Source organism: Neoarius graeffei, chromosome 4 (assembly GCF_027579695.1).
Source record: "Neoarius graeffei isolate fNeoGra1 chromosome 4, fNeoGra1.pri, whole genome shotgun sequence".
In the NCBI taxonomy this organism is placed as follows: domain Eukaryota; kingdom Metazoa; phylum Chordata; class Actinopteri; order Siluriformes; family Ariidae; genus Neoarius; species Neoarius graeffei.
In genome coordinates, this window is record NC_083572.1 from 85811838 (window position 1) to 85832516 (window position 20679).

At 41.0% G+C, this 20679-nt stretch overlaps 1 protein-coding gene across 8 annotated transcripts in view; it reads right to left on the bottom strand.

Annotated features, from left to right (window-relative positions):
* Positions 1 to 265: 265 nt before the first annotated feature.
* Positions 266 to 20679, bottom strand: part of dnajc6 (DnaJ (Hsp40) homolog, subfamily C, member 6) — a 125013-nt gene continuing 104599 nt past the window's right edge. For 5 of the 8 annotated variants that reach the window (XM_060919921.1, XM_060919919.1, XM_060919917.1 and 2 more), the window contains 6 exons: positions 18726 to 18824; positions 16466 to 16606; positions 13426 to 13725; positions 7557 to 7705; positions 6804 to 6980; positions 266 to 3577 (listed from right to left, as the gene is read on the bottom strand). In XM_060919921.1, the coding sequence (XP_060775904.1) occupies positions 3476 to 3577; positions 6804 to 6980; positions 7557 to 7705; positions 13426 to 13725; positions 16466 to 16606; positions 18726 to 18824 (968 nt within the window). In that variant the 3' untranslated portion in view covers positions 266 to 3475. Of the gene's footprint in view, positions 3578 to 6453; positions 6628 to 6803; positions 6981 to 7556; positions 7706 to 13425; positions 13726 to 16465; positions 16607 to 18725; positions 18825 to 20679 lie in introns of all 8 variants that reach the window. The other 3 variants (XR_009654583.1, XR_009654582.1, XM_060919918.1) reach the window with 3 other exon arrangements.

Genomic DNA, 20679 nt, shown 5'->3' on the forward strand with positions numbered 1-20679 from the left:
ATGACCTGGCGACTTGTCCAGGGTGTACCCTGCCTTTCGCCTGTAATCAGCTGGGATAGACTCCAGCTTGCCTGCGACCCTGTAGAACAGGATAAAGCGGCTAGAGATGATGAGATGGTTGTTTAATCTTTATTTTTACTTACTGACCTTGTGTTTTCTTTTATTTGTAAAGTGGCCATGCTGTATGGTGATTCTGCACTTGAAATAATCAGAGTTATACTGAATTGAATTGATTCAACGTTTTAAAAATTAACCAAAAACGTGATTTTACAGATCGCGTACTCTCGTCCATTTATTTGTGCAGCTCACTTTTTTTTTTTACAGGTGAAAACAAAAGAGGGAACACGTAAAATAAAGTTCACATTTCAGTAATGGTGATACAGCAGACAGGCAAACACAGAGCTGTATCCAAACCACCTTCTTACACAGTACAGTATTATTGGTAACACCACACATTCACTACTGTATACAGAGATTAGCTTCAGAACAACAGGACAGCCTCGAGCTGGAAGAGAATTCAGTCCACAGCAGGTGAAGGAAGAGGAATGAATGTGCGATTCCAGATGCAGGGGTCCATCCAATAATTGATGCTTGATGTTTTAAGAAGATATTTTCAGGTAAGACTTTTGCAGAGAGGGAAAGGCAGTCGAATAAAAAGATCCAGAAGACCCTCAAAAGTCAACAGCAGGATATTTTTTCCAGTTTTTCACACAGGCAGAGAAATGATGAGCAATGGGTTTGTAGGTACTGTATGTTAATGCACATAGCTATCGTAGATCATCGTTAAAGAGTGTTGTTCCAGTGCAAATATACCAATTGAGAAAGGGCAGATCAGATTTGTGGTTTGTTGAACACCAAGAGTCATTACATTCGGATTGTGTACCACTTTACAGACCTACACATGACTTGAAGCTCTTCAAATTATTGCAGAAGTTGACTTGAGGATGTTCAGTGATGATGATCTTTACATGATATGTGAAATTAAACTGAAAGGTCTCTATGGCAAAAGAAGCAATGCGCATTCTATCATTCACATTCCCTAACACAAGAACTAATAGGCCAGCACTGGCCAATGCACACTTACACACACGCACGCACATTCAGGCCAAATATACATCATGATTGAGTCACAAAGATTTGTCAAGCCAAAGTTGACAGGGGTGACAAAATCTTGGCTCATTACTACCACAATATGAATTATAAGAGATATATTTAACAGTTATTCCACAAAATCAAGTCGTACATGAGCTGATAGCCGACGAGTCGCGTAGCACCGAGTTGGCTATAAGCCATGTACGACAAGATTGAGTGGAATAATTTTTATTCTATCCACATTCACTGGATTTTTTGCAAATTCAGTAAATAAAAGCTTTATACAAAACATCCTACAAAATAATTTCTGCTTAGAATGTAAAAAAAAAAAAAATGCCGAAATGACAGGCGCAATTTGTGAAAAATGCTATAATAATAATAATTCTTGAAAAGAAAAAAAATGAGGGGGCGGCACAGTGGTGTAGTGGTTAGTGACCTCACAGCAAGAAGGTCCAGGTTCGTGCCCCGTGGCCGGCGAGGGCCTTTCTGTGCGGAGTTTGCATGTTCTCCCCGTGTCCGCGTGGGTTTCCTCCGGGTGCTCCGGTTTCCCCCACAGTCCAAAGACATGCAGGTTAGGTTAACTGGTGACTCTAAATTGAGCGTAGGTGTGAATGTGAATGGTTGTCTGTGTCTATGTGTCAGCCCTGTGATGACCTGGCGACTTGTCCAGGGTGTACCCCGCCTTTCACCCATAGTCAGCTGGGATAGGCTCCAGCTTGCCTGCGACCCTGTAGAACAGGATAAAGCGGCTACAGATAATGAGACGAGATGAGAAAAAAAAAAAATGATGTGTCACCATCAAATACTTTTATTCCATATTTTGTTGCTTTTTTTTTGTATTTTCTGGGGTTTTGTTTTCGAGCAGAGTTTTTATTTCGTTCTCGGTTGGTTCAGCAACAAACACGCGCCGCCATTTTGTTTTTCTCTACTCACGGTATGAGCTGATATCCTAGTAGTAGCCAATCAGAGCACGCGATCGCTCATTTCCAATGAATGTGGATAGAATAAAAGTAGATATTCAATATTATTATATAGGATATGTTGGAAATCTAGCAATATTATTCAATTTAAAAATATTTGCATAAGAACTGCAGACTTGAATAAAACCAAAACATCAAATGGGTGTCATGAACTAATATTTAAGCCTTTTTTAAGGAACCATATGACATATCTTTATATCTCTATGTTTACATCTTTCATGCCTGCCTGAAACTTTATTTTTTCATTAATAAGGCCAATTAGAACAAATTAAAACTATTCAGTGAATATTGACATGGTGAAAGGCACCAAAATTCCAAACATTATAATTTTTTTTTAAATATTTCTCAATTCACTCTCCTTCCAAAAAAAAAAAAAAAAATCTATTACATTATTGTTATGTCAAAATGATTTTCCTTCAAGCTCCCTATTATCCCATTAATTCATGATCATTTTAGTAAATGTGCACTGTAATTTTTCCAGCCTTATGATTTTAGTACTCGTCTGTCACAAAGAATTAAGCGCACACCACAATACGATACGTTATTTCAGTATGAATATTATTAGTAGCTACTTGTGTTTTGTTGTTTTAGGCTTCCTATGCTGTGAATAAACCATTCGTCTTAAGACTACTTTTGTAAACAATACAACGTAAAATACAGTGCAGCACATTTCATACACACAGATACGTCAGCAGTCAGTGGAAAGTTTCAACTCCTAGTCAGTTCACAGATTCGGTTAAATATGTCAGTATATCTAGCTGCATGTACAAGACTTGTCTAGTCTTTCATTATTTCTGTATTTTTCATCCCTGTACTTGAACAGCAACAGACTCGCATCACTCCACACAGTGTAGATGTGTGGAAGAGCAGGATTTTTTTTTTACTGTATATTTCCTCAAGCTAACCTTTGTTCTTACCTCTTGGTGCTAAATATCAATAAGGCCTCACTTCAGTGTCATCTTGGACCTGCAGATGGTCTACACCACTTACACCACTATATGCAACTTGGATTAGTTTAACGTGCGGCAAGTTGTTTAGGTGCTGAACTAGCTAACTACAAAAAAAATTTGAAGAAATACTGTGTTTGATGGAAAGAAAGATGTGAGTTCTAGCTCTGTGGAGAAAACATGACCATGTCTAAACTCATGTAGTAGCTCACTCGTCAGCTGATTTATCAGACACCAGTTACGCAAGTCATTACAAACTGACACTCACACAGTCACACTATGCAGGCGAATGCTCTAGCGTGTGGAGCAGGATGTAGGAGAGAGCAGAGAACTGCGAAGGGGGTTCTGATGAACATGATCATTGTCTCGTGCTGTTCTGAGGAGGAGTGGTTGACCGATTGTATCGTAAACAGCAGCGGGGTGGGGTTTTACTGCGATCGCTCAGTGCAGGAAGTCTCAGTAAAGAGCTTTTTGTCCTTGGCTTTCAAACTCTGACCATGCATCATTTAGTTCCATAAAAATCATCTTGGCATATTGTTCATAGGGCTGTCCAGTTGCCTAGAGAGAGAACAAATTATGAGATATTATTGGCAAAAAATAATGCCAGTAGTTGGCAAAAAGTATTGTATAAACTGTGAAAGAACATCTCTATTTCTCCCTCCTGACATTAAAAGACCTTTTAAAACAGTGCTTTCTCAAAAATGTGCAAAATTATTGAATATTAAAAGTTGTCATCTCTATTTAAAAAAACAAACAAACAAAAAAACTTTTTTCAGTCTCCAGGATCTTTCCTGTTGTGTTCGACGAAGATGGAATGCCATTTAAGGCTACAACAAACAAACAAACAAACAAACAAACAAACAAACAAACAAACAAACAAACAAACAAACAAGGCTATGAAACACATACTGAAATAAAGGTAAATATAAATATATACAGTAAATGAGCCAATACACACAAATAAATAAATAAAATCCCAATTCCAACAAAGTTTGGATGCTGTACAAACTGTAAATGAAACCAGAATGCGATAATTTGCAAATCATGGAAACCCTATATTTCATTGGAAATAGTACAAAGGCAACATATCAAAAGTTGAAACTGAGAAATTTTATTGTTTTTTGAAAAATATATGCTCATTTTGAATTTGATGTCAGCAACATGCTTCAGAAAAGCTGGGACAGGGGCATGTTTACTACTGTGTTTCATCACCTCGACTTTTAACAACACTCTGTAAACATTTGGGAACTGAGGAGACCAATTGCTGTAGTTTTGAAAGAGAAATGTTGTCCCATTCTTGCCCGATATACAATTTAATTTGCTCAATAGTTCGGGGTCTCCTTTGTCATATTTTGTGCTTCATAATGTGTCAAATGTTTTAAATGGGAGACAGGTCTGGACTGCAGGCAGGCCAGTTTAGCGCCTGGACTCTTTTACTACAGAGCCATGCAGTTTTAATATGTGCAGAAAGCAGTTTGGCATTGTCTTGCTGAAAGAAGGAAGGCCTTCCCTGAAAAGATTTTGTCTGGATGGCAGCATATTGCTCTGAAACGTGTATATATCATTCAGCATTAATGATGCCTTCCCAGATGTACAAGCTCCCCATGTCATGTGCACTAATGCCCCCTCATACCATCACAGATGCTGGCTTTTGAACTGTGCACTGATGACAAGCCGGATGGTCCCTCTCCTCTTTAGCCCAAAGGACATGGTGTCCATGATTTCTAAAAAGAATTTCTACTTTTGATTCGTCAGACCTCGGAACAGTTTTCCACTCTTTAGTCCATCGTAAAAGAGCTCGGGCCCAGAGAAGGTGGTGTTGTTTTTGGATATCGTTTATATCTGGTTTTAACTTGAATTTGTGGACGCAGTAATGAACTGTTTTCACAGACGATGGTTTTCTGAAGTGTCCCTGAGCCCATACAGTGATTTCCACTACAGACACGTGTCTGCTTTTAATGCAGTGTCTCCTGAGGACCTGAAGATCACAGGCATCCAATGTCAGTTTTCAGCCTTGTCTCTTGCATACAGAGATTTCTCCAGATTCTCTGAATCTTTTAATGATATTATGTACCATAGATGATGTGATCCCCAAATTCTTTGCAATTTCACATTGAGGAGCGTTATTTTTAAACTGTTGCACTGTTTGCCCACATAGTCTTTCACAGAGCGGTGAACCCCTCCCCATCTTTACTTCTGAGAGACTCCGCCTCTCTGGGATGCTCTTTTTATACCCAATCATGTTATTGACCTGCTACCGATTAAACAAGTTAGGTTTTTTTTTTTTTGTAAAACTGATGTTTTTCAAAGGATGACTTTTACTGACTTCAGGAGACATGAAATGTGGCATTCCATAATGCCACATTCACTTCTCAGCTTCTTTGATTTTTTTTTTTTCATTTCTTATACTCGAATGGGGCGGGGTTATCTCTCAGATTCACACCAAAAGCAACAGCACCATAACAACAGGACTAAATCTGTCTCATCAGACCAAATTACAGACATCGCACACAGATGAACAATGACCATGGAGCTTGCTGTCCTTCCACCTATCAGAAATTTTCATAGCCTTCTGGTATATTCAGTGATTCAGCACTGCTGCTTTGGTCTGGTAAACAAAGCTTCTTTAATTTTAACTGAGTTATGTTGTATTCTGTACACATAAGTGTTTGCTTTAGCTTAATCAACAGACAGATTAGCTTGTTGATTCTATCACACTGTAAAGTTTGCTGTTTTAGGAAGTAAACACATCACTTATCACGAACTTTAGCTGGCTAGATTGTTGCCAACAAAAGTCAAACATAGAGACGTCCATGGTTTTTTCCACTTTGTTGCTGAAACCCACAGAGGTTGAAAATGACAATTTCAATTTCTGACTTACACTGAACGCAGCATAAATGGGACTGGACATGTAAAATTTGTCAGCTATCACTGTGAGGAAAACCAAAAAAGTTTTTGCAAAAAAAACAAAAAGATGATTGTGATCATGGTGATCACAAAAGGGCAACTATATACAAGGAACATCCCCCAAACCCACAGTAAAGCATGGTCATGGATTACTCATGTTATGGTGCTGTTATGTGTTTAGTGGTCACGGGGTTTTGAGGAGATCATCATGATCATGAATTCCCCGACTAGGATATTTTAGCTTAGAACCTGAACAGATATGCATTACTTTTTGCGCATGAATACACAATATGTCCAAAAGTATGCGAACGCCTGACCATTACACCTATGTGTATCCCCCCCCTTAAAATCGTTGCCTCAAAAGTTGGAAGCACACAACTGTCTAGAATGTCTCGGTATGCTATAGCATGACAATTTCCCTTCGCTGGAATGAAAAGGCGCAAACCTGTTCCAGCATGACAATGCCCCGTGCACAAAGTGAGGTCGTTGAAGACATAGTTTGCCAAGATTGGAGTGGAAGAACTCACGTCCTGCACAGAGCCCTGATCTCAACTCCACTGAACACCTTTGGGATGAACTGGAACAGTAACTGCACCCCAGACCTCCTCTCATGACGTCAGTGCTTGATCTCACTTATGCTTTTGTGGTTGAATGAGCACAAATCCCCACAACTGCACTCCAAAATCTAGTAGAAAGCCTTCCTAGAAGCATGGAGGTTATTATAACAGCGAAGGGGGAATAAATCTAGATTGGAACATTCAACAAGCACATATGGGTGTGATGGACATGTGTCCAAAAACTTGTTTATACGGTGTACATTTTAACTTTTATTCATTGCTCTTAAAGCCCTACTAGGCTACAATAAAGACCCTCTCACCTTGTCAGGGTGGACGACCAGCACAGCCTTGCGGTAGACCTTCTTCACCTGGTCAGGTGTGACAAGGTCAGCCATGCCTACAGGTTTCCAGCGGCTCTCTCCCTCCCACAGCACTGTGTGCATGGTGGAGAGTAGAGCACGGATGTTGCGCTCCTTCCCCTCGATCCAGTCCAGGATCTGCAGCAAACACACAACACAGGAGCTGTTTGATGGGTAAACACCTGGGCTTATGTACTAAAGCTGGCAGATACAGTCTGGGTTATAATTATGACTAATTCTTGATTTTAAAAAATCGTTAACAGCAAATACTGATCCAAACAGACTTCTAGGCATAATATTCTATTGGTTTAACGATTACAAGGCTCTGTGATGTGTAATGCAGGGGTGATAGCGTTCCGGCGCCGCGCCGGATTTCCGGCGTACCGTGGCTGGGGAAAAAAAAAAAAAATCTAGTTCGCCCATTGTCCTGTTTCATTCTGAGATGCGCAGATAGACAGTAAAGGGAATTCGGAATTCCCTTTACTGTCTATCTGCGCATCTCAGAATGACACAGGACAATGGGCGAACTAGATTTTTTATTTTTTTTCCCCCAGCCACGGTACGCCGGAAATCCGGCGCGGCGCCAGAACGCTATCACTCCTGGTAATGGTATGAGTATAATGCCAGGCACTATTGATAATTTGGTTGGATGCAAGCAAACTGTTCCCTGTTGTCACAGATCCAAAAATAAGGTCTTTGTTATCATTTCTTTACCTTGAGTTTTTCTGGGTCCATCTCCTTTGCCATTTCCTCTTTTCTCATCTCTGCTATAGTCTTTGGGCCTTTCTTTTCCTTGCTGCCTGTAAAGCCTTGGCCAGACAGCAGGTCATCAAAGTTAGCATCAGCAGCTTTCGGCTTGGTTCCTGAGGAAAACAAAAGAAAGAATGTATTACACCATGTACATTAACCTACCCAGGCACCATCAGCGGGCCCTGTTTTACATTCCACATGCTCAGAACATAGGTTTCAGAGTAGTTGCATTGTACTCGCAGAATATTTTGGAGAAGATGAATGAATGAACGAACAATAAGCTAGGATTTCTGCTCTCTGCATGGAAGGAGCCTATAATGTGTTTTCTCTCATAATGAAAAATATATTCGTGTGCGGGCGGCACGGTGGTGTAGTGGTTAGCGCTGTCGCCTCACAGCAAGAAGGTCCTGGGTTCGAGCCCCGGGGCCGGCGAGGGCCTTTCTGTGTGGAGTTTGCATGTTCTCCCCGTGTCCGCGTGGGTTTCCTCCGGGTGCTCCGGTTTCCCCCACAGTCCAAAGACATGCAGGTTAGGTTAACTGGTGACTCTAAATTGAGCGTAGGTGTGAATGTGAGTGTGAATGGTTGTCTGTGTCTATGTGTCAGCCCTGTGATGACCTGGCGACTTGTCCAGGGTGTACCCCGCCTTTCGCCCGTAGTCAGCTGGGATAGGCTCCAGCTTGCCTGCGACCCTGTAGAACAGGATAAAGCGGCTTGAGATAAGGAGATGAGATGAGATATTCGTGTGCTACTGAAGTTCACATAGTTATTAAAATACACCAATATCCACCATGGTAAAGTATTTGGAAATAAAAAATACAAAGCTAAAAGACAACAACAAGAGTCATCAAGAGATGACATATCCCCCCGGCCCCCCACATGAAACTTCACTCCACGTTTTCCTAAGTTGAATTGGTTGCCATGGAAATACAGAAAAGATAAAAATCACAGACATCCCAAAATGTCAAAAGGCACAACTCCTCTAACATAACTGAGGTTTTGTGAAAAAAATATTCCTAATAGTTTTTGAGTTATGCTCTGGAAACTAAAATGTTTACAGACGGACAGAGTGATAGCTATAATCCCCCGCGTTATAATATGCTGGGGGAAAACAACATGCATGTTATAAGTGATTTTTGAAATCAGGTGGATCTGGATTCACCTAGGTGATTCTAGATTTACCAAGGTGAATTTGGTTGGCATTCTTAAAAGGGATTTGGGTTTTTTTGTTTTTTTTTTTGTTTATTTTATTTTGGGGGGGCTCTAAAAAAAAAAGGGAGAGGCTTGGATTTTTTTTAGGCAATTCACAAAAGAACAAGAACACTTCAACAACCACTCTCTATTCACCTTTCCCCCTCACCCCACCCCTTTTATATCTATCCTCTTATACAGCTCTACCCAGAATTACACTTATATACCCGTCTTTCTGTCTAATTTAATTTGCTTTTTTCTGTCCTTGCAGGGAATCGAACTCAAGACCTTCTGCTTTGAAGTCCACCACTTTACCACGGAGGACTCAGCTGCAACAAAGAAATTAAACATTCCACTAGATTACCCAACCCTGACCCTAAATCCTAATTCACTTTGGTAAATCTAGAATCACATAGATGAATCCAGATTCACATGATTTCAAAAATCACCTGTAACACATGCAAGCAGACACATATCGGGAGGCTCAAGAGTATTTCAGGTCATGTAAAGGCACCGTGTGTCCAATTTCATCACTAAAAATCAAGATAAAAGATATAAAGTGTGCTGGATATATAAGCAACAAGAGGACAATATCCCCCGCTGGCAGCTATACCATAACTCTGGTAAAATGCGACTGAATTGAACAAAATTGCAATATGCGTATTGCTGACATAGAACAAAGAATCCTGTCAAGTTTTGTGAAATTCCTCCAAAAATTGTGAGAGGAGTTGATTTCAGAAGGTGAGTAGCCTTCCTGGGACGGACGAACAGATGGATCAACAGACATCGCCACGACATAATCCCCCTTCGGGCCTTTCGGACAGCGGGGGGATTTAACCCCCCACCACACACACACACACACACACACACACACAAAAACAGGGTGTGCTGTTCTAGAAAAAATAATCTACTGCCACCCCAAATTTAATTTATTTTCCAACAACACCACATTCCGTAATGTTTAATTCCTCTTATACCACAACAACTTGCTGACAATTATGATGTTTTTATTTATTAAAAAATGATGTTGCACTTTTTAAAAAATCAGTTTATAGTTAAATGTAATGCTGTGGAATGTCTAGGAGAAAAGTTAGTTCCAGTTCTCACTTACATTATCATAGCTTTTAACGGTCATTCCCTGACCAGCTTCACTTTTTTCTTTTTTCCCCCATCTTGTAATGTTAATAAGCCAGAAAAAAAGCATCTTACAGAAAAAAAAAAAAACCCAGAAAGCACAAAGTCCTTTGTCCTGAAAGGTCTCTCTTGGGAGACAATTTATTGACTGTTATAAAGCGCTGACATTCGAGACTACTTCCTTAAATGTTAAATAAAAGTCTCCTTGCTTGTAGATTTTTCTAACAGCATTTATTATCTCATCTCATCTCATTATCTCTAGCTGCTTTATCCTGTTCTACAGGGTCGCAGGCAAGCTGGAGCCTATCCCAGCTGACTACGGGCGAAAGGCGGGGTACACCCTGGACAAGTCGCCAGGTCATCACAGGGCTGACACATAGACACAGACAACCATTCACACTCACATTCACACCTACGGTCAATTTAGAGTCACCAGTTAACCTAACCTGCATGTCTTTGGACTGTGGGGGAAACCGGAGCACCCGGAGGAAACCCACGCGGACACGGGGAGAACATGCAAACTCCACACAGAAAGGCCCTCGCCGGCCACGGGGCTCGAACCCGGACCTTCTTGCTGTGAGGCGACAGTGCTAACCACTACACCACTGTGCCGCCCCGCATTTATTATTATTATTATTATTATTGTCTGCGATACAAGTCCCAGTGAGTTAGCTATACTATAAAAACAATAACGTACTACTACAAGTGCATTCTTCCTCTTCTTCTTTTTACATCTTTTTCCCCACTTCTACATGGCGTTCATGTGGATAGGTCAAGCCGACAGGGTTAAAGGACTTGTACTATATTCGAAAAAGATCAATGGCAGATGGAATATGAGCACATCAGCATCCGCCTTCAACACGGTCATCCCCCATAAACTGTCCACACACTTGGCTTGCACCCCACCCTCTGTGACTGGCTCCTCGACTTCCTGACCTGACTGGCAGGCCCCAAACTGTCAGGATTGGTAATAGGACTTCAACCAGCATCATCACAAATATTGGCACCCCACAGGGATGCGTCCTTAGCCCCATCCTCTACACCCTGTTCACCCACGACTGTGTCGCCTCCCACAAGGACATCATCATTCTGAAGTTTGCGGACGACACCGCAGTGATAGGACATCACTGGTGGAGACAAAACGGCCTACAGGAGGGAGGTGGCCAGTCTGGTGTCATGGTGTGAGGACAATAACCTCACCCTCAAAACAGACAAGACGAAGGAGATGATAGTGGACATGAGGAAGGAGAGGAGACCTCATCGGCCACTGTTCATCCGGGAGCTTGAGGTGGAGAGGGTGAGCAGCTTCAAATACCTGGGTGTTCACATCAGTGAGGACCTCACATGGACACCTAACACCACACAGCTGGTTAGGAAGGTTCAACAGCGGCTGTACTTTCTGAGGAGGCTGAGGAAGTTTGGTATGTCGCTCAAGATCCTCAGCAACTTCTACAACTGCGTGATTGAGAGCATCCTGACCAACTGCATCACTGTGTGGTACAGCAGCGCTACAGCTATGGACCGCAAACACCTGCAGAGGGTGGTGAAGGCTGCGGAGAGGATCACCAAAACTCCACTGCCCTCTCTGCAGAGCATCTACCACCACAGAGTCCACAGGAGAGCTGCCTCCATCCTCAAAGACCCCACCCACCCCCAGCACGGACTGTTCACACTTCTACCCTTAGGCCGGAGGTACAGAAGTCTGAAACGTAAGACTGTCAGACTAAAGAACTCTTTCTTTCCCACCGCCATCAGACTCCTGAACAGCTGACAGGAGTCTATAACCATGGACTACCTCCCTGTAAACTGTCCTTGACTGTTTACATCTGTTTGCACATAACTGCCCTTTTTTGCTGCTACGTCCGATCATTGCCTTATTTTTGTATCATACTGCCTATTTTGCACTACATTTACCTTTATTTTGTACGGCTTTTATTTTGCACTACATTGCCTTTACTTTGTATTATTTATTTCGCCTATTATTTATTTGTATTTGTAATTGGCATTCATGGTGGACAGCAAACTAAGAATTTCATTGTGCAAGAGGACATGTCCTTAGGCGACTCATTTTAGATTTTTCGGATCACGGATCCGCCGACGGCAGTTAAATACTACCGCTAGAAAAATAAAAAAAGTCTGTGCGTATTTTTATTTTAACCGCCGAAACGTACAAAAAGAAATGTAAAAAAAATAGTCACATATTTTTCTTGTAACAGCACTATATCCCTGGTACTAGGTCATATTTCTTTCAGTAAAAAGTATTAGAATCGCAAATACAAACGACAATGTGTGTTGTATATACTTCAGCCGAGTCCGAAAACGAGACTATTTACGACATTGAGTATTCACTTGAATGTTTTTATGGTATTTACAACCGCTTTACGACAGTGTCAACCTCGTGCTGACCATGGCTGACGCTGACAGCATGGATTCCGAGCTATCGCCTCAACTGTACGCAAGCATAAAGCGTGGTAAAGAAAAGTCTTTTCACTGTCTCACTAACCAAAACGTGGGCGATTTCGTCTCTCAAGCGTTGAAAGTAAACAATGAAAAGATCAAAATGATCTTTGGTTCTCAGAAAGAAGGTGGTGATGTAACGAGCGCGATGCCGAATATGCCTGCCATAACGTTAGTTTGCGATTTTGGCTGCAAGTATCTGACTGTGGAATTAGAAGAGGATGGTGCCGCAGAGAGTCCTATTGAATCAAGTAGCACGAACGTATCAGCCTTCAACGTGCTCATGAGAGCTCAATGGTCATATGACCACATACCTTCAGAGAAGTACTGGAATGCTAGTCCGTGTTATAAACTTATACACAAGAACACACACACTATATATATATATATATATATATATATATATATATATATATATATGTATGTATGTGTGTGTGTATGTAAAGTGTGTCTCTTGAATTTAAATTATTTTATCATCTTAATCCGAGGCGGCACGGTGGTGTAGTGGTTAGCGCTGTCGCCTCACAGCAAGAAGATCCTGGGTTCGAGCCCCAGGGCCGGCGAGGGCCTTTCTGTGTGGAGTTTGCATGTTCTCCCCGTGTCCGCGTGGGTTTCCTCCGGGTGCTCCGGTTTCCCCCACAGTCCAAAGACATGCAGGTTAGGTTAACTGGTGACTCTAAATTGAGCGTAGGTGTGAATGTGAGTGTGAATGGTTGTCTGTGTCTATGTGTCAGCCCTGTGATGACCTGGCGACTTGTCCAGGGTGTACCCCGCCTTTCGCCCGTAGTCAGCTGGGATAGGCTCCAGCTTGCCTGCGACCCTGTAGAAGGATAAAGCGGCTAGAGATAATGAGATGAGATGAGATCTTAATCCGACATTGAAATTTTGCTATGCAAAAAAAAAAATTGGACAAGGACACTTTTATTTTTATTTCGACCGCCATCATCAAAAATATGTTGAAAAAATCCGTGAACCTAAAGATAAAAAATGGGTGGCCTTACTGTGCATATGACAGTAAACACTTTGAACTTGAAAGACATCCTGTGTCACTGACCCGTGTTGGGTTGTGCTTTTCCCCCTGTCGCAGCTCCGCCCATGCCAGAGAAGCTGACATTGTAGTTGGGCCTGTTCTGAGGAGAGCTGTGTGTCATGGATGGTCCTGGAGCTTTGGCCTGAGCCTGTGGCTGCCACTGACCCGCACCTCCATGCTGCCATGAGGGGAAAGCCGTGCTGGACTGCCAGCCTGCTGTGGTGTGCTGGGGAGAGGCAGTGGGTCTCTGAGGGGAACTCATGGGAGGAAATCCTCCTCCTGTTCCAGTTGGAGTGGTGGGCTTACTGGAGAAACCTGATCCACCTGCAGGAAACAGGAAGAGATTCAGAACAAAACAATAATGTCCAAATGCTGATGGCAATACAAATGTAACATTATGTACAGAATCTTGATAACAGGCCTGAAAGGAGTTCAGTAGTTTAACAAAGCCATGCATGAATAATGTTGCTTTTGATTTACAGCTGAAGCACAAAGAAGAAGGTTTTGTAATGTAATCATTTATCCTGGTAGAGAACGACCTTATCATTCCATACCTGTTGTTGCCACATCGCTAACATTAAAGGAGAACTGAAGTCATTTTTAAACTTGCTTTATTTCTTAATTCACGTGTTATTCAATTACGTTTTTGGTTTTAGTAACATTATATCGTGACTCATATTGGTAACTAATTGCAATTAAATATTATACTTATCGGCCTATTCGGTTTTTAGCCGTGTTGAATTTAGTTCGTTTGGTCCACGGCAGGCGTCGCTTATCCGCGCGATCTTCACGAGACTTGTGTGAGACTTCGAAACGTGAAGCGTCAGCCAGGTGTCAGTGCCGCCATTTTGAAAACTGTTTTCCAAACGAAATGTTGCACAAAAACGAGTTTAAATGACGATTACTGCCTACTTTTTTCAAACTTTCCTGATTGCTATCAAAACAAACAAAACTTCCAGCTTGATTACATCAGCATTCGAAAGACGGCGCGCATGTCTTTTGACAACGTCGGCAGATGTCGGTCACTTTGATTTGCGCTGTACGTTTTACTTCCGTGCTACGATGTCTCGCACAGGTCTCAACGAATCTTGTTTACGGCCATCGCTTTGACATATGGACTGATGTATTACAGAGCATATTTCAAACACTCATAACTTGCTAATTGGAGCACATTACTCCAATTCTAAGGTCCCTTCACTGGCTTCCAGTAAGCTACAGAATTGACTTTAAAGCATACCTGTCAACCCTCCCGTTTTTCCCGGGAAATCCCTTATTTTGACTTATTTCCCGCTGTCTTCCCGTTTTTTATTTTCCCGAAAATATCCCGTATTTCACATTATAAAAAAGTCCCGTATTTTCACAATATAAAAAAGTCGGTAAGTCCAGAATTCATGACGCGCCTCTGACAGGAGTTTACAGCAGGAAGTCGGGCCATGAATTCACGTCACCCGGAGGCGAGGCTGAACAAGTGATTAGGTCCAGTGTTGCCAGATTGGGCGGTTTCCCTCCCAAGTTGGGCGGTTTCAAGTGCATTTTGGCGGGTTTTGAACATATTTTGGGCTGGAAAACGTCAGCAGTATCTGGCAACACTGATTAGGTCTGAGGTGAAGATGGCGATGCTAATAGCTAAGAAAAACATTAGCCTCTCTTTCTTTGATGATTTCAACAAGTGCGTGGCTGGAATGTTCCCAGACTCTTCCATCGCAAAGAAATTTTCCATGGGGAAAACGAAAGCCTCCCAAATAATCAAAGGTAAGCTACACGTTTACATTAAGTATGTCCTGGCTAAGACCTCATAAATAGCCAAGTGTAAACTAATTGGTGTATTAACTGTTTTATCCACTCATTGTCTATTTTATTTTCTATCTGAAACTTACCCATTTTAAATGACTCTTGGTTTAATATCTTATATTACTCTTTATCTCTTTATTACTCTATCTATCTATCTAGTGTTCCGAAGCCATGACTATGGTAAAACCATAATAAATTGCAATGGAATTGAATTTATTGACTGGTTATATAATTACCTTTCTTATTTTAACATAAGATACGTATTTTAGCCCTTAATTTGGGAAATAACTGGTACCACTGAAAGCAAATAAAAATAAAGGTATAGTTTATTCACAAATGCTCTCTATAAACCATAAGCATATTGAGTTTGGGTCTTGGCGATCACCAACATGCACCAGAGTACAGGAAATCACAAATACTAGATAGAAAATTGCCCCCATTCAACTACACACCCACTTTTGGTGAAGGGTATGACTTTCCGAAATTTTCCCTTATTTTGAGTTAAAAATCTGGGAAATATCCCTTTTTTTCAAACCTCAAAGTTGACAGGTATGCTTTAAAGTATTGCTGCTAGTGTACAAATCTCTAAATGGTACAGGGCCCATTTACCTCTCTGATATGTTGCAGCGGCCTAACCCAATCAGATCTACCAGATCGCAGCAGCAAAATTTACTGGTAAAACCTGTTGTTAAAACAAAGTGTGGTGAAGCAGCTTTTAGCTACTATGCAGTACAGCTATGGAACCAACTCCCAGAGGACATCAAAAATGCTCCTGCTGTTGGCAGCTTCAAATCTAGACTAAAGACCAAGCTGTTCTCAGATGCTTTCTGCTAACTAATTAATATTGTCATCTTTACATGTTTTAAACTTTAACTTTTATAGTCTCTGCATGTTTTAAACTTTACTTAAATTTTATTCTATTTTATTCTGCTGTTTTTTTGGGGTTTTTTTTTTACTGAACTTTTACTTCATTTTATTATTTTATTTCTACTATTGTTGAATTCTTATTATTTTTCTTCCCCATTTATTTTATGTAATTTTATTTTCTATTGTTTACTGTTTTGCTTTTACTTCTGTAAAGCACATTGAACTGCCACTGTGTATGAAATGTGCTATATAAATAAACTTGCCTTGCCTTGCTATAGCAGTGACAAAAATAGCTATCAAAAATGCATTCCTATATTTAATAAAATGAGATAAATATAATTTTGATTAAAAAAAACTGCCTTCAGTTCTCCTTTAATAAATATATCTTATCATTATTCCACCTTACCTCCCAGACTGGCCCCCAGATTGCCGAGGTCAGCGAAAGGGTCCAGGGTGTTCGGTTTGGCCTGGTGAGTCGGAGTGTTCTGTACAGAGCTGGTAGGACTTGTACCAGCTGATTTACTGCCTACACTGAGACCACCACCTGCTAGCACAAAGAGCTGTCAAATAAACCTCAGAACCTTATAAAACCTTTGTTTATATTGTCTTTCATTCACACAAGCAGCAAACAATACTAATTATTCGATCCACATTCACTGGATATGAATAATCGCACGCTCTGATTGGCTACTCTACTACTAAGATATCAACTCATATACCGTGAGTAGAGAAAAACAAAATGGCGGAGCGTGTTGCTGAACCAACCGAGGATGAAATAAAAACTCTACTCAAAAACAAAACCCCAGAAAATACAAAATATGGAATAAAGTATTTGATGGGAAGAACTTTTTTTTTCAAGAATTATTATTATCGCATTTTTCACAAATTGCTACTGTCATTTTGTCTAAGTGGAAATGATTTTGTCAAATGTTTTGTATAAAGCTTTTATTTACAGAATTTGCAAAAAATAAAAATGATCCGTTTCTCAAAATCCAGTGAATGCGGATAGAATAAAACAGCTATTCCATCAAATGGCTTATCGCCAGCTTGGAGCTACGCCCCTTGTCGGCTATCAGCTCATGTACGACTCGATTTCCTGGAATAACTGTTAATTATCATTTTAATAAAACATTTGCATAAATATATAAAAACACAAAAAAACCCACAATCAATATCCATTTTCGGGTAGCTTTGCTTTCAGTGACTTTAGAGATTTTTTTTTTTTAATCCAAAAACCCAGTTTTACTGTCTCTGTACGTTCTTGTGAAGTCCGAACAATTCTGCAGCTCTCAAAAGTAGAATAATGTGTGAAGTTAAAGCAAAAACACTTAATAAGCTTTTCAGCAAGTGTGTGCGCGCATGAGAGTGTTCTTGTCATCCTGTGTGAATAAATGATCTAATTTACTGTATTGTCTGATATATTATCACTATCTATTAGCACCCAGTTGATCAATTTAGCTTCAACAGTGGTTCAAAGGTACAGCCATGGTTTAGCAACATTAAGTAAAATAACTAAAGTTAGTCAGCTAAGTAGTTTCACTAATGCTGTCCCTCCAGCAGTAGATATCAGACTAGTAGCTGGACAAATTTGCTAACACAGCTAGCTAATGTTAGGCTAAGTACGTATCTATTTGAATAAAGGACTAGCAATCTAACTCGCACTAATTCAACTGTCGTATGTTGTTATGAATGCCATTATCCAAGTTATGGATATAGCATGCTAGTTTGCTAGTTAGTTAACCTCATCTACCAACTTAGACTTTAAAGCAGGTTTGTAGTACTCAAGTCCAGGACTCAGAGCCGAGTCCGACTCGTGCCCTAATTTTAAGGACTTGACTTGGACTTGATGACTCGGACTCGTGCATTAACTGCATTCGGACTTGCAAATTGGAGACGAGGACTTGGATTTTTTCTTTATTTTTTGTAACATGCTATAATAATTTGGCAAAAGATATTTATACCTACATTAATTTTTATACTAATTTTGTACAACAGAATGCACATTCACCTGTTCATACGTCATGTTCAGGAACAAACTAACGTTAATGGTGCTAAAATGCCTGGAGAGAAGCCCCTAGGGTTGTTTGCTTTGCTTATACAGACTTCTTGTGCAGTAGGAAAAAATGCACTGCTATGTGTTCTGTATGTAGAAGAACTATCGAGGAGATGACGAGGACAACCTCGAACTTCAATCGTCATTTGGTAAGACTCCACCCAGAGAAGTAAGAGGCACGCTATGTTAATTGCTCTGTTGATAGTGGGCGGGGTTTGCTGAGCGATGAACAAGCTTTTTATCTGTAGCCTATTAACTAAAATGGTGCAGTCGAGCAGTAACGTTAGTCCAACACTGTATCAGAGACGCTTAAAGGCATAAAGGCAGCAACAGCCACCGTCAAATGGTGCGGTTGGAGTCTTGTTCTCAGACTCAACTTGGATCAATAATAGACTCAACTCGAAATTTTCTTGAATGACTCGGACTTGAACACTGGGGACTCGAGACTGGACTTGGACTCAAGGTTTAGTGACGACTATAACACTGCTTTGAAGTAACTAAAAAAAAAAAAGATGAAACAGGTGATATATAAAAAAGCTGATTTCTAGGTGTAATTCATAAAGTCTCCAGCAGATGTCCTGCTCTGGTGTTTGTGGTGTTGAATTTCACTTGCCAGGGGGAGCTGATCTGTTCCAGTCCCATCCTCCTCCCACAGTGCTCTGCTGCTGGATGTTTACGGTGGGTGTAGTGGGTGGCACTGGCGAGCTGCGGCCTGGCAGGGATTGGCACAAGTTAGACCTCATTCAGCTCCAGCTTTTTTATACTGGAGGTGACAAAATGGTCTATCGGTTTGCTTTGAGTTGGGTTTGTGTTTAACCAGAGGTAAATGTGCTGATATTTTTAAAAGGACTATTAACTCTATTAAAGAGTTAAAAAAAAAAAACTCCACCCAACAAATGTCTTTTCATAAAGTCTGGACGGAAAGTTTTGGACACAAAGCTGTACAGACTAAAGGACTGAAGTGCTGCTGCAGCAACCTGTTTAGGTAGAGATGAAACAAGGGTTCTGGCACCACCATCATCAGTTAACAGTATTGTGGGTAAAGTAGAATCATCTTAACCAATAAAATATGAAGTGAAAATATACCAACACGCAGATTAAAAGAATTTGAAAGGTGCTGACTGCAAAGTTATCTGAAATTTTCAAATTCTTTTCATCATGCATGACATTTTCCTCTGTCTCACAAGAACAATATCATGCAGGCGAGATGTGATCATTTTGATGTGCCAAGGGTCGCTTTTCTCTGTTTTGGGACTGTTTTCCTCTCTCTTGAGGTAAACAGTATGGCCGTACGGAAATAGTTAAAGCTCCTTGCATTTGGCTAATTAGCATAACTATGGAATTGCATCAAACCAAGATGGCAACGTGCAGAAAACATTGTGACTCTGCATCGATCTCGGAGAGTTTTGAGTCGCAGGAGTGTAATTTGTGGTGGACATTCGCGAATAGATCTCATCTCATCTCATTATCTCTAGCCGCTTTATCCTGTTCTACAGGGTCGCAGGCAAGCTGGAGCCTATCCCAGCTGACTATGGGTGAAAGGCGGGGTACACCCTGGACAAGTCGCCAGGTCATCGCAGGGCTGACACATACAGTAGACACAGACAACCATTCACACTCACATTCACACCTACGGTCAATTTAGAGTCACCAGTTAACCTAACCTGCATGTCTTTGGACTGTGGGGGAAACCGGAGCACCCGGAGGAAACCCACGCGGACACGGGGAGAACATGCAAACTCCACACAGAAAGGCCCTCGCCGGCCACGGGGCTCGAACCCGGACCTTCTTGCTGTGAGGCGACAGAGCTAACCACTACACCACCGTGCCGCCCGCGAATAGATCTGTGAAACAAAACACAAACGTATCTTTTCTCTTGTTATTGCTTTTGTGTTATCGTTTTTTTCTCTATAAGATCAAAACATTCGGTGTATAACTCCACACTCGCCACCGTGGAGTTGAGCTCATGCGTTCTAAAGCTAAGATAGCTAAGCACTAGCTAGAACGATTTAGTTATCTGTCCAGAAAAATGACACGTCATCTAACCTTGCTCTATCTTGCGGTTACACTCACTAGACAGGTTTTCCTTTCCTTTTCCGCTGGCTTTTAGCTGATGTGAGAGCCAAGTCTGCCATGTTTGCCCACGCCGACTTGTTTTGGTTAAAAGGAGGTCAAACACGCCCCACGGTGGTCACATGATATTGTTGCTCACTTACTTCAGCGATCTCCGGAATCGTAAAATGCGGGACACTTTTTATCTCAGCAAAACATTTACACACAGGATACACAGTGTGCGCAGCAGCGAAACATCTCGAAACTCCAACAACTATAGAAATAGGACATTTTGCCCAGAATTCAACTTTGCAGTCAGAACCTTTAAACTAAAAGGAAAAAAAAATAAAACTCAGAAATTTATCACAAAATAAATACTGGATGCTACTGAATATCACAGTAATTATCGAGCTTGTTCAGGGTAGCGTTATTGTTCAAGTGGAATGCAAACCCTGGAAGATCAGACACGAAGGTTTTTTGGGGTTTTTTTAAATATCATGTCAAACTAAGAGACT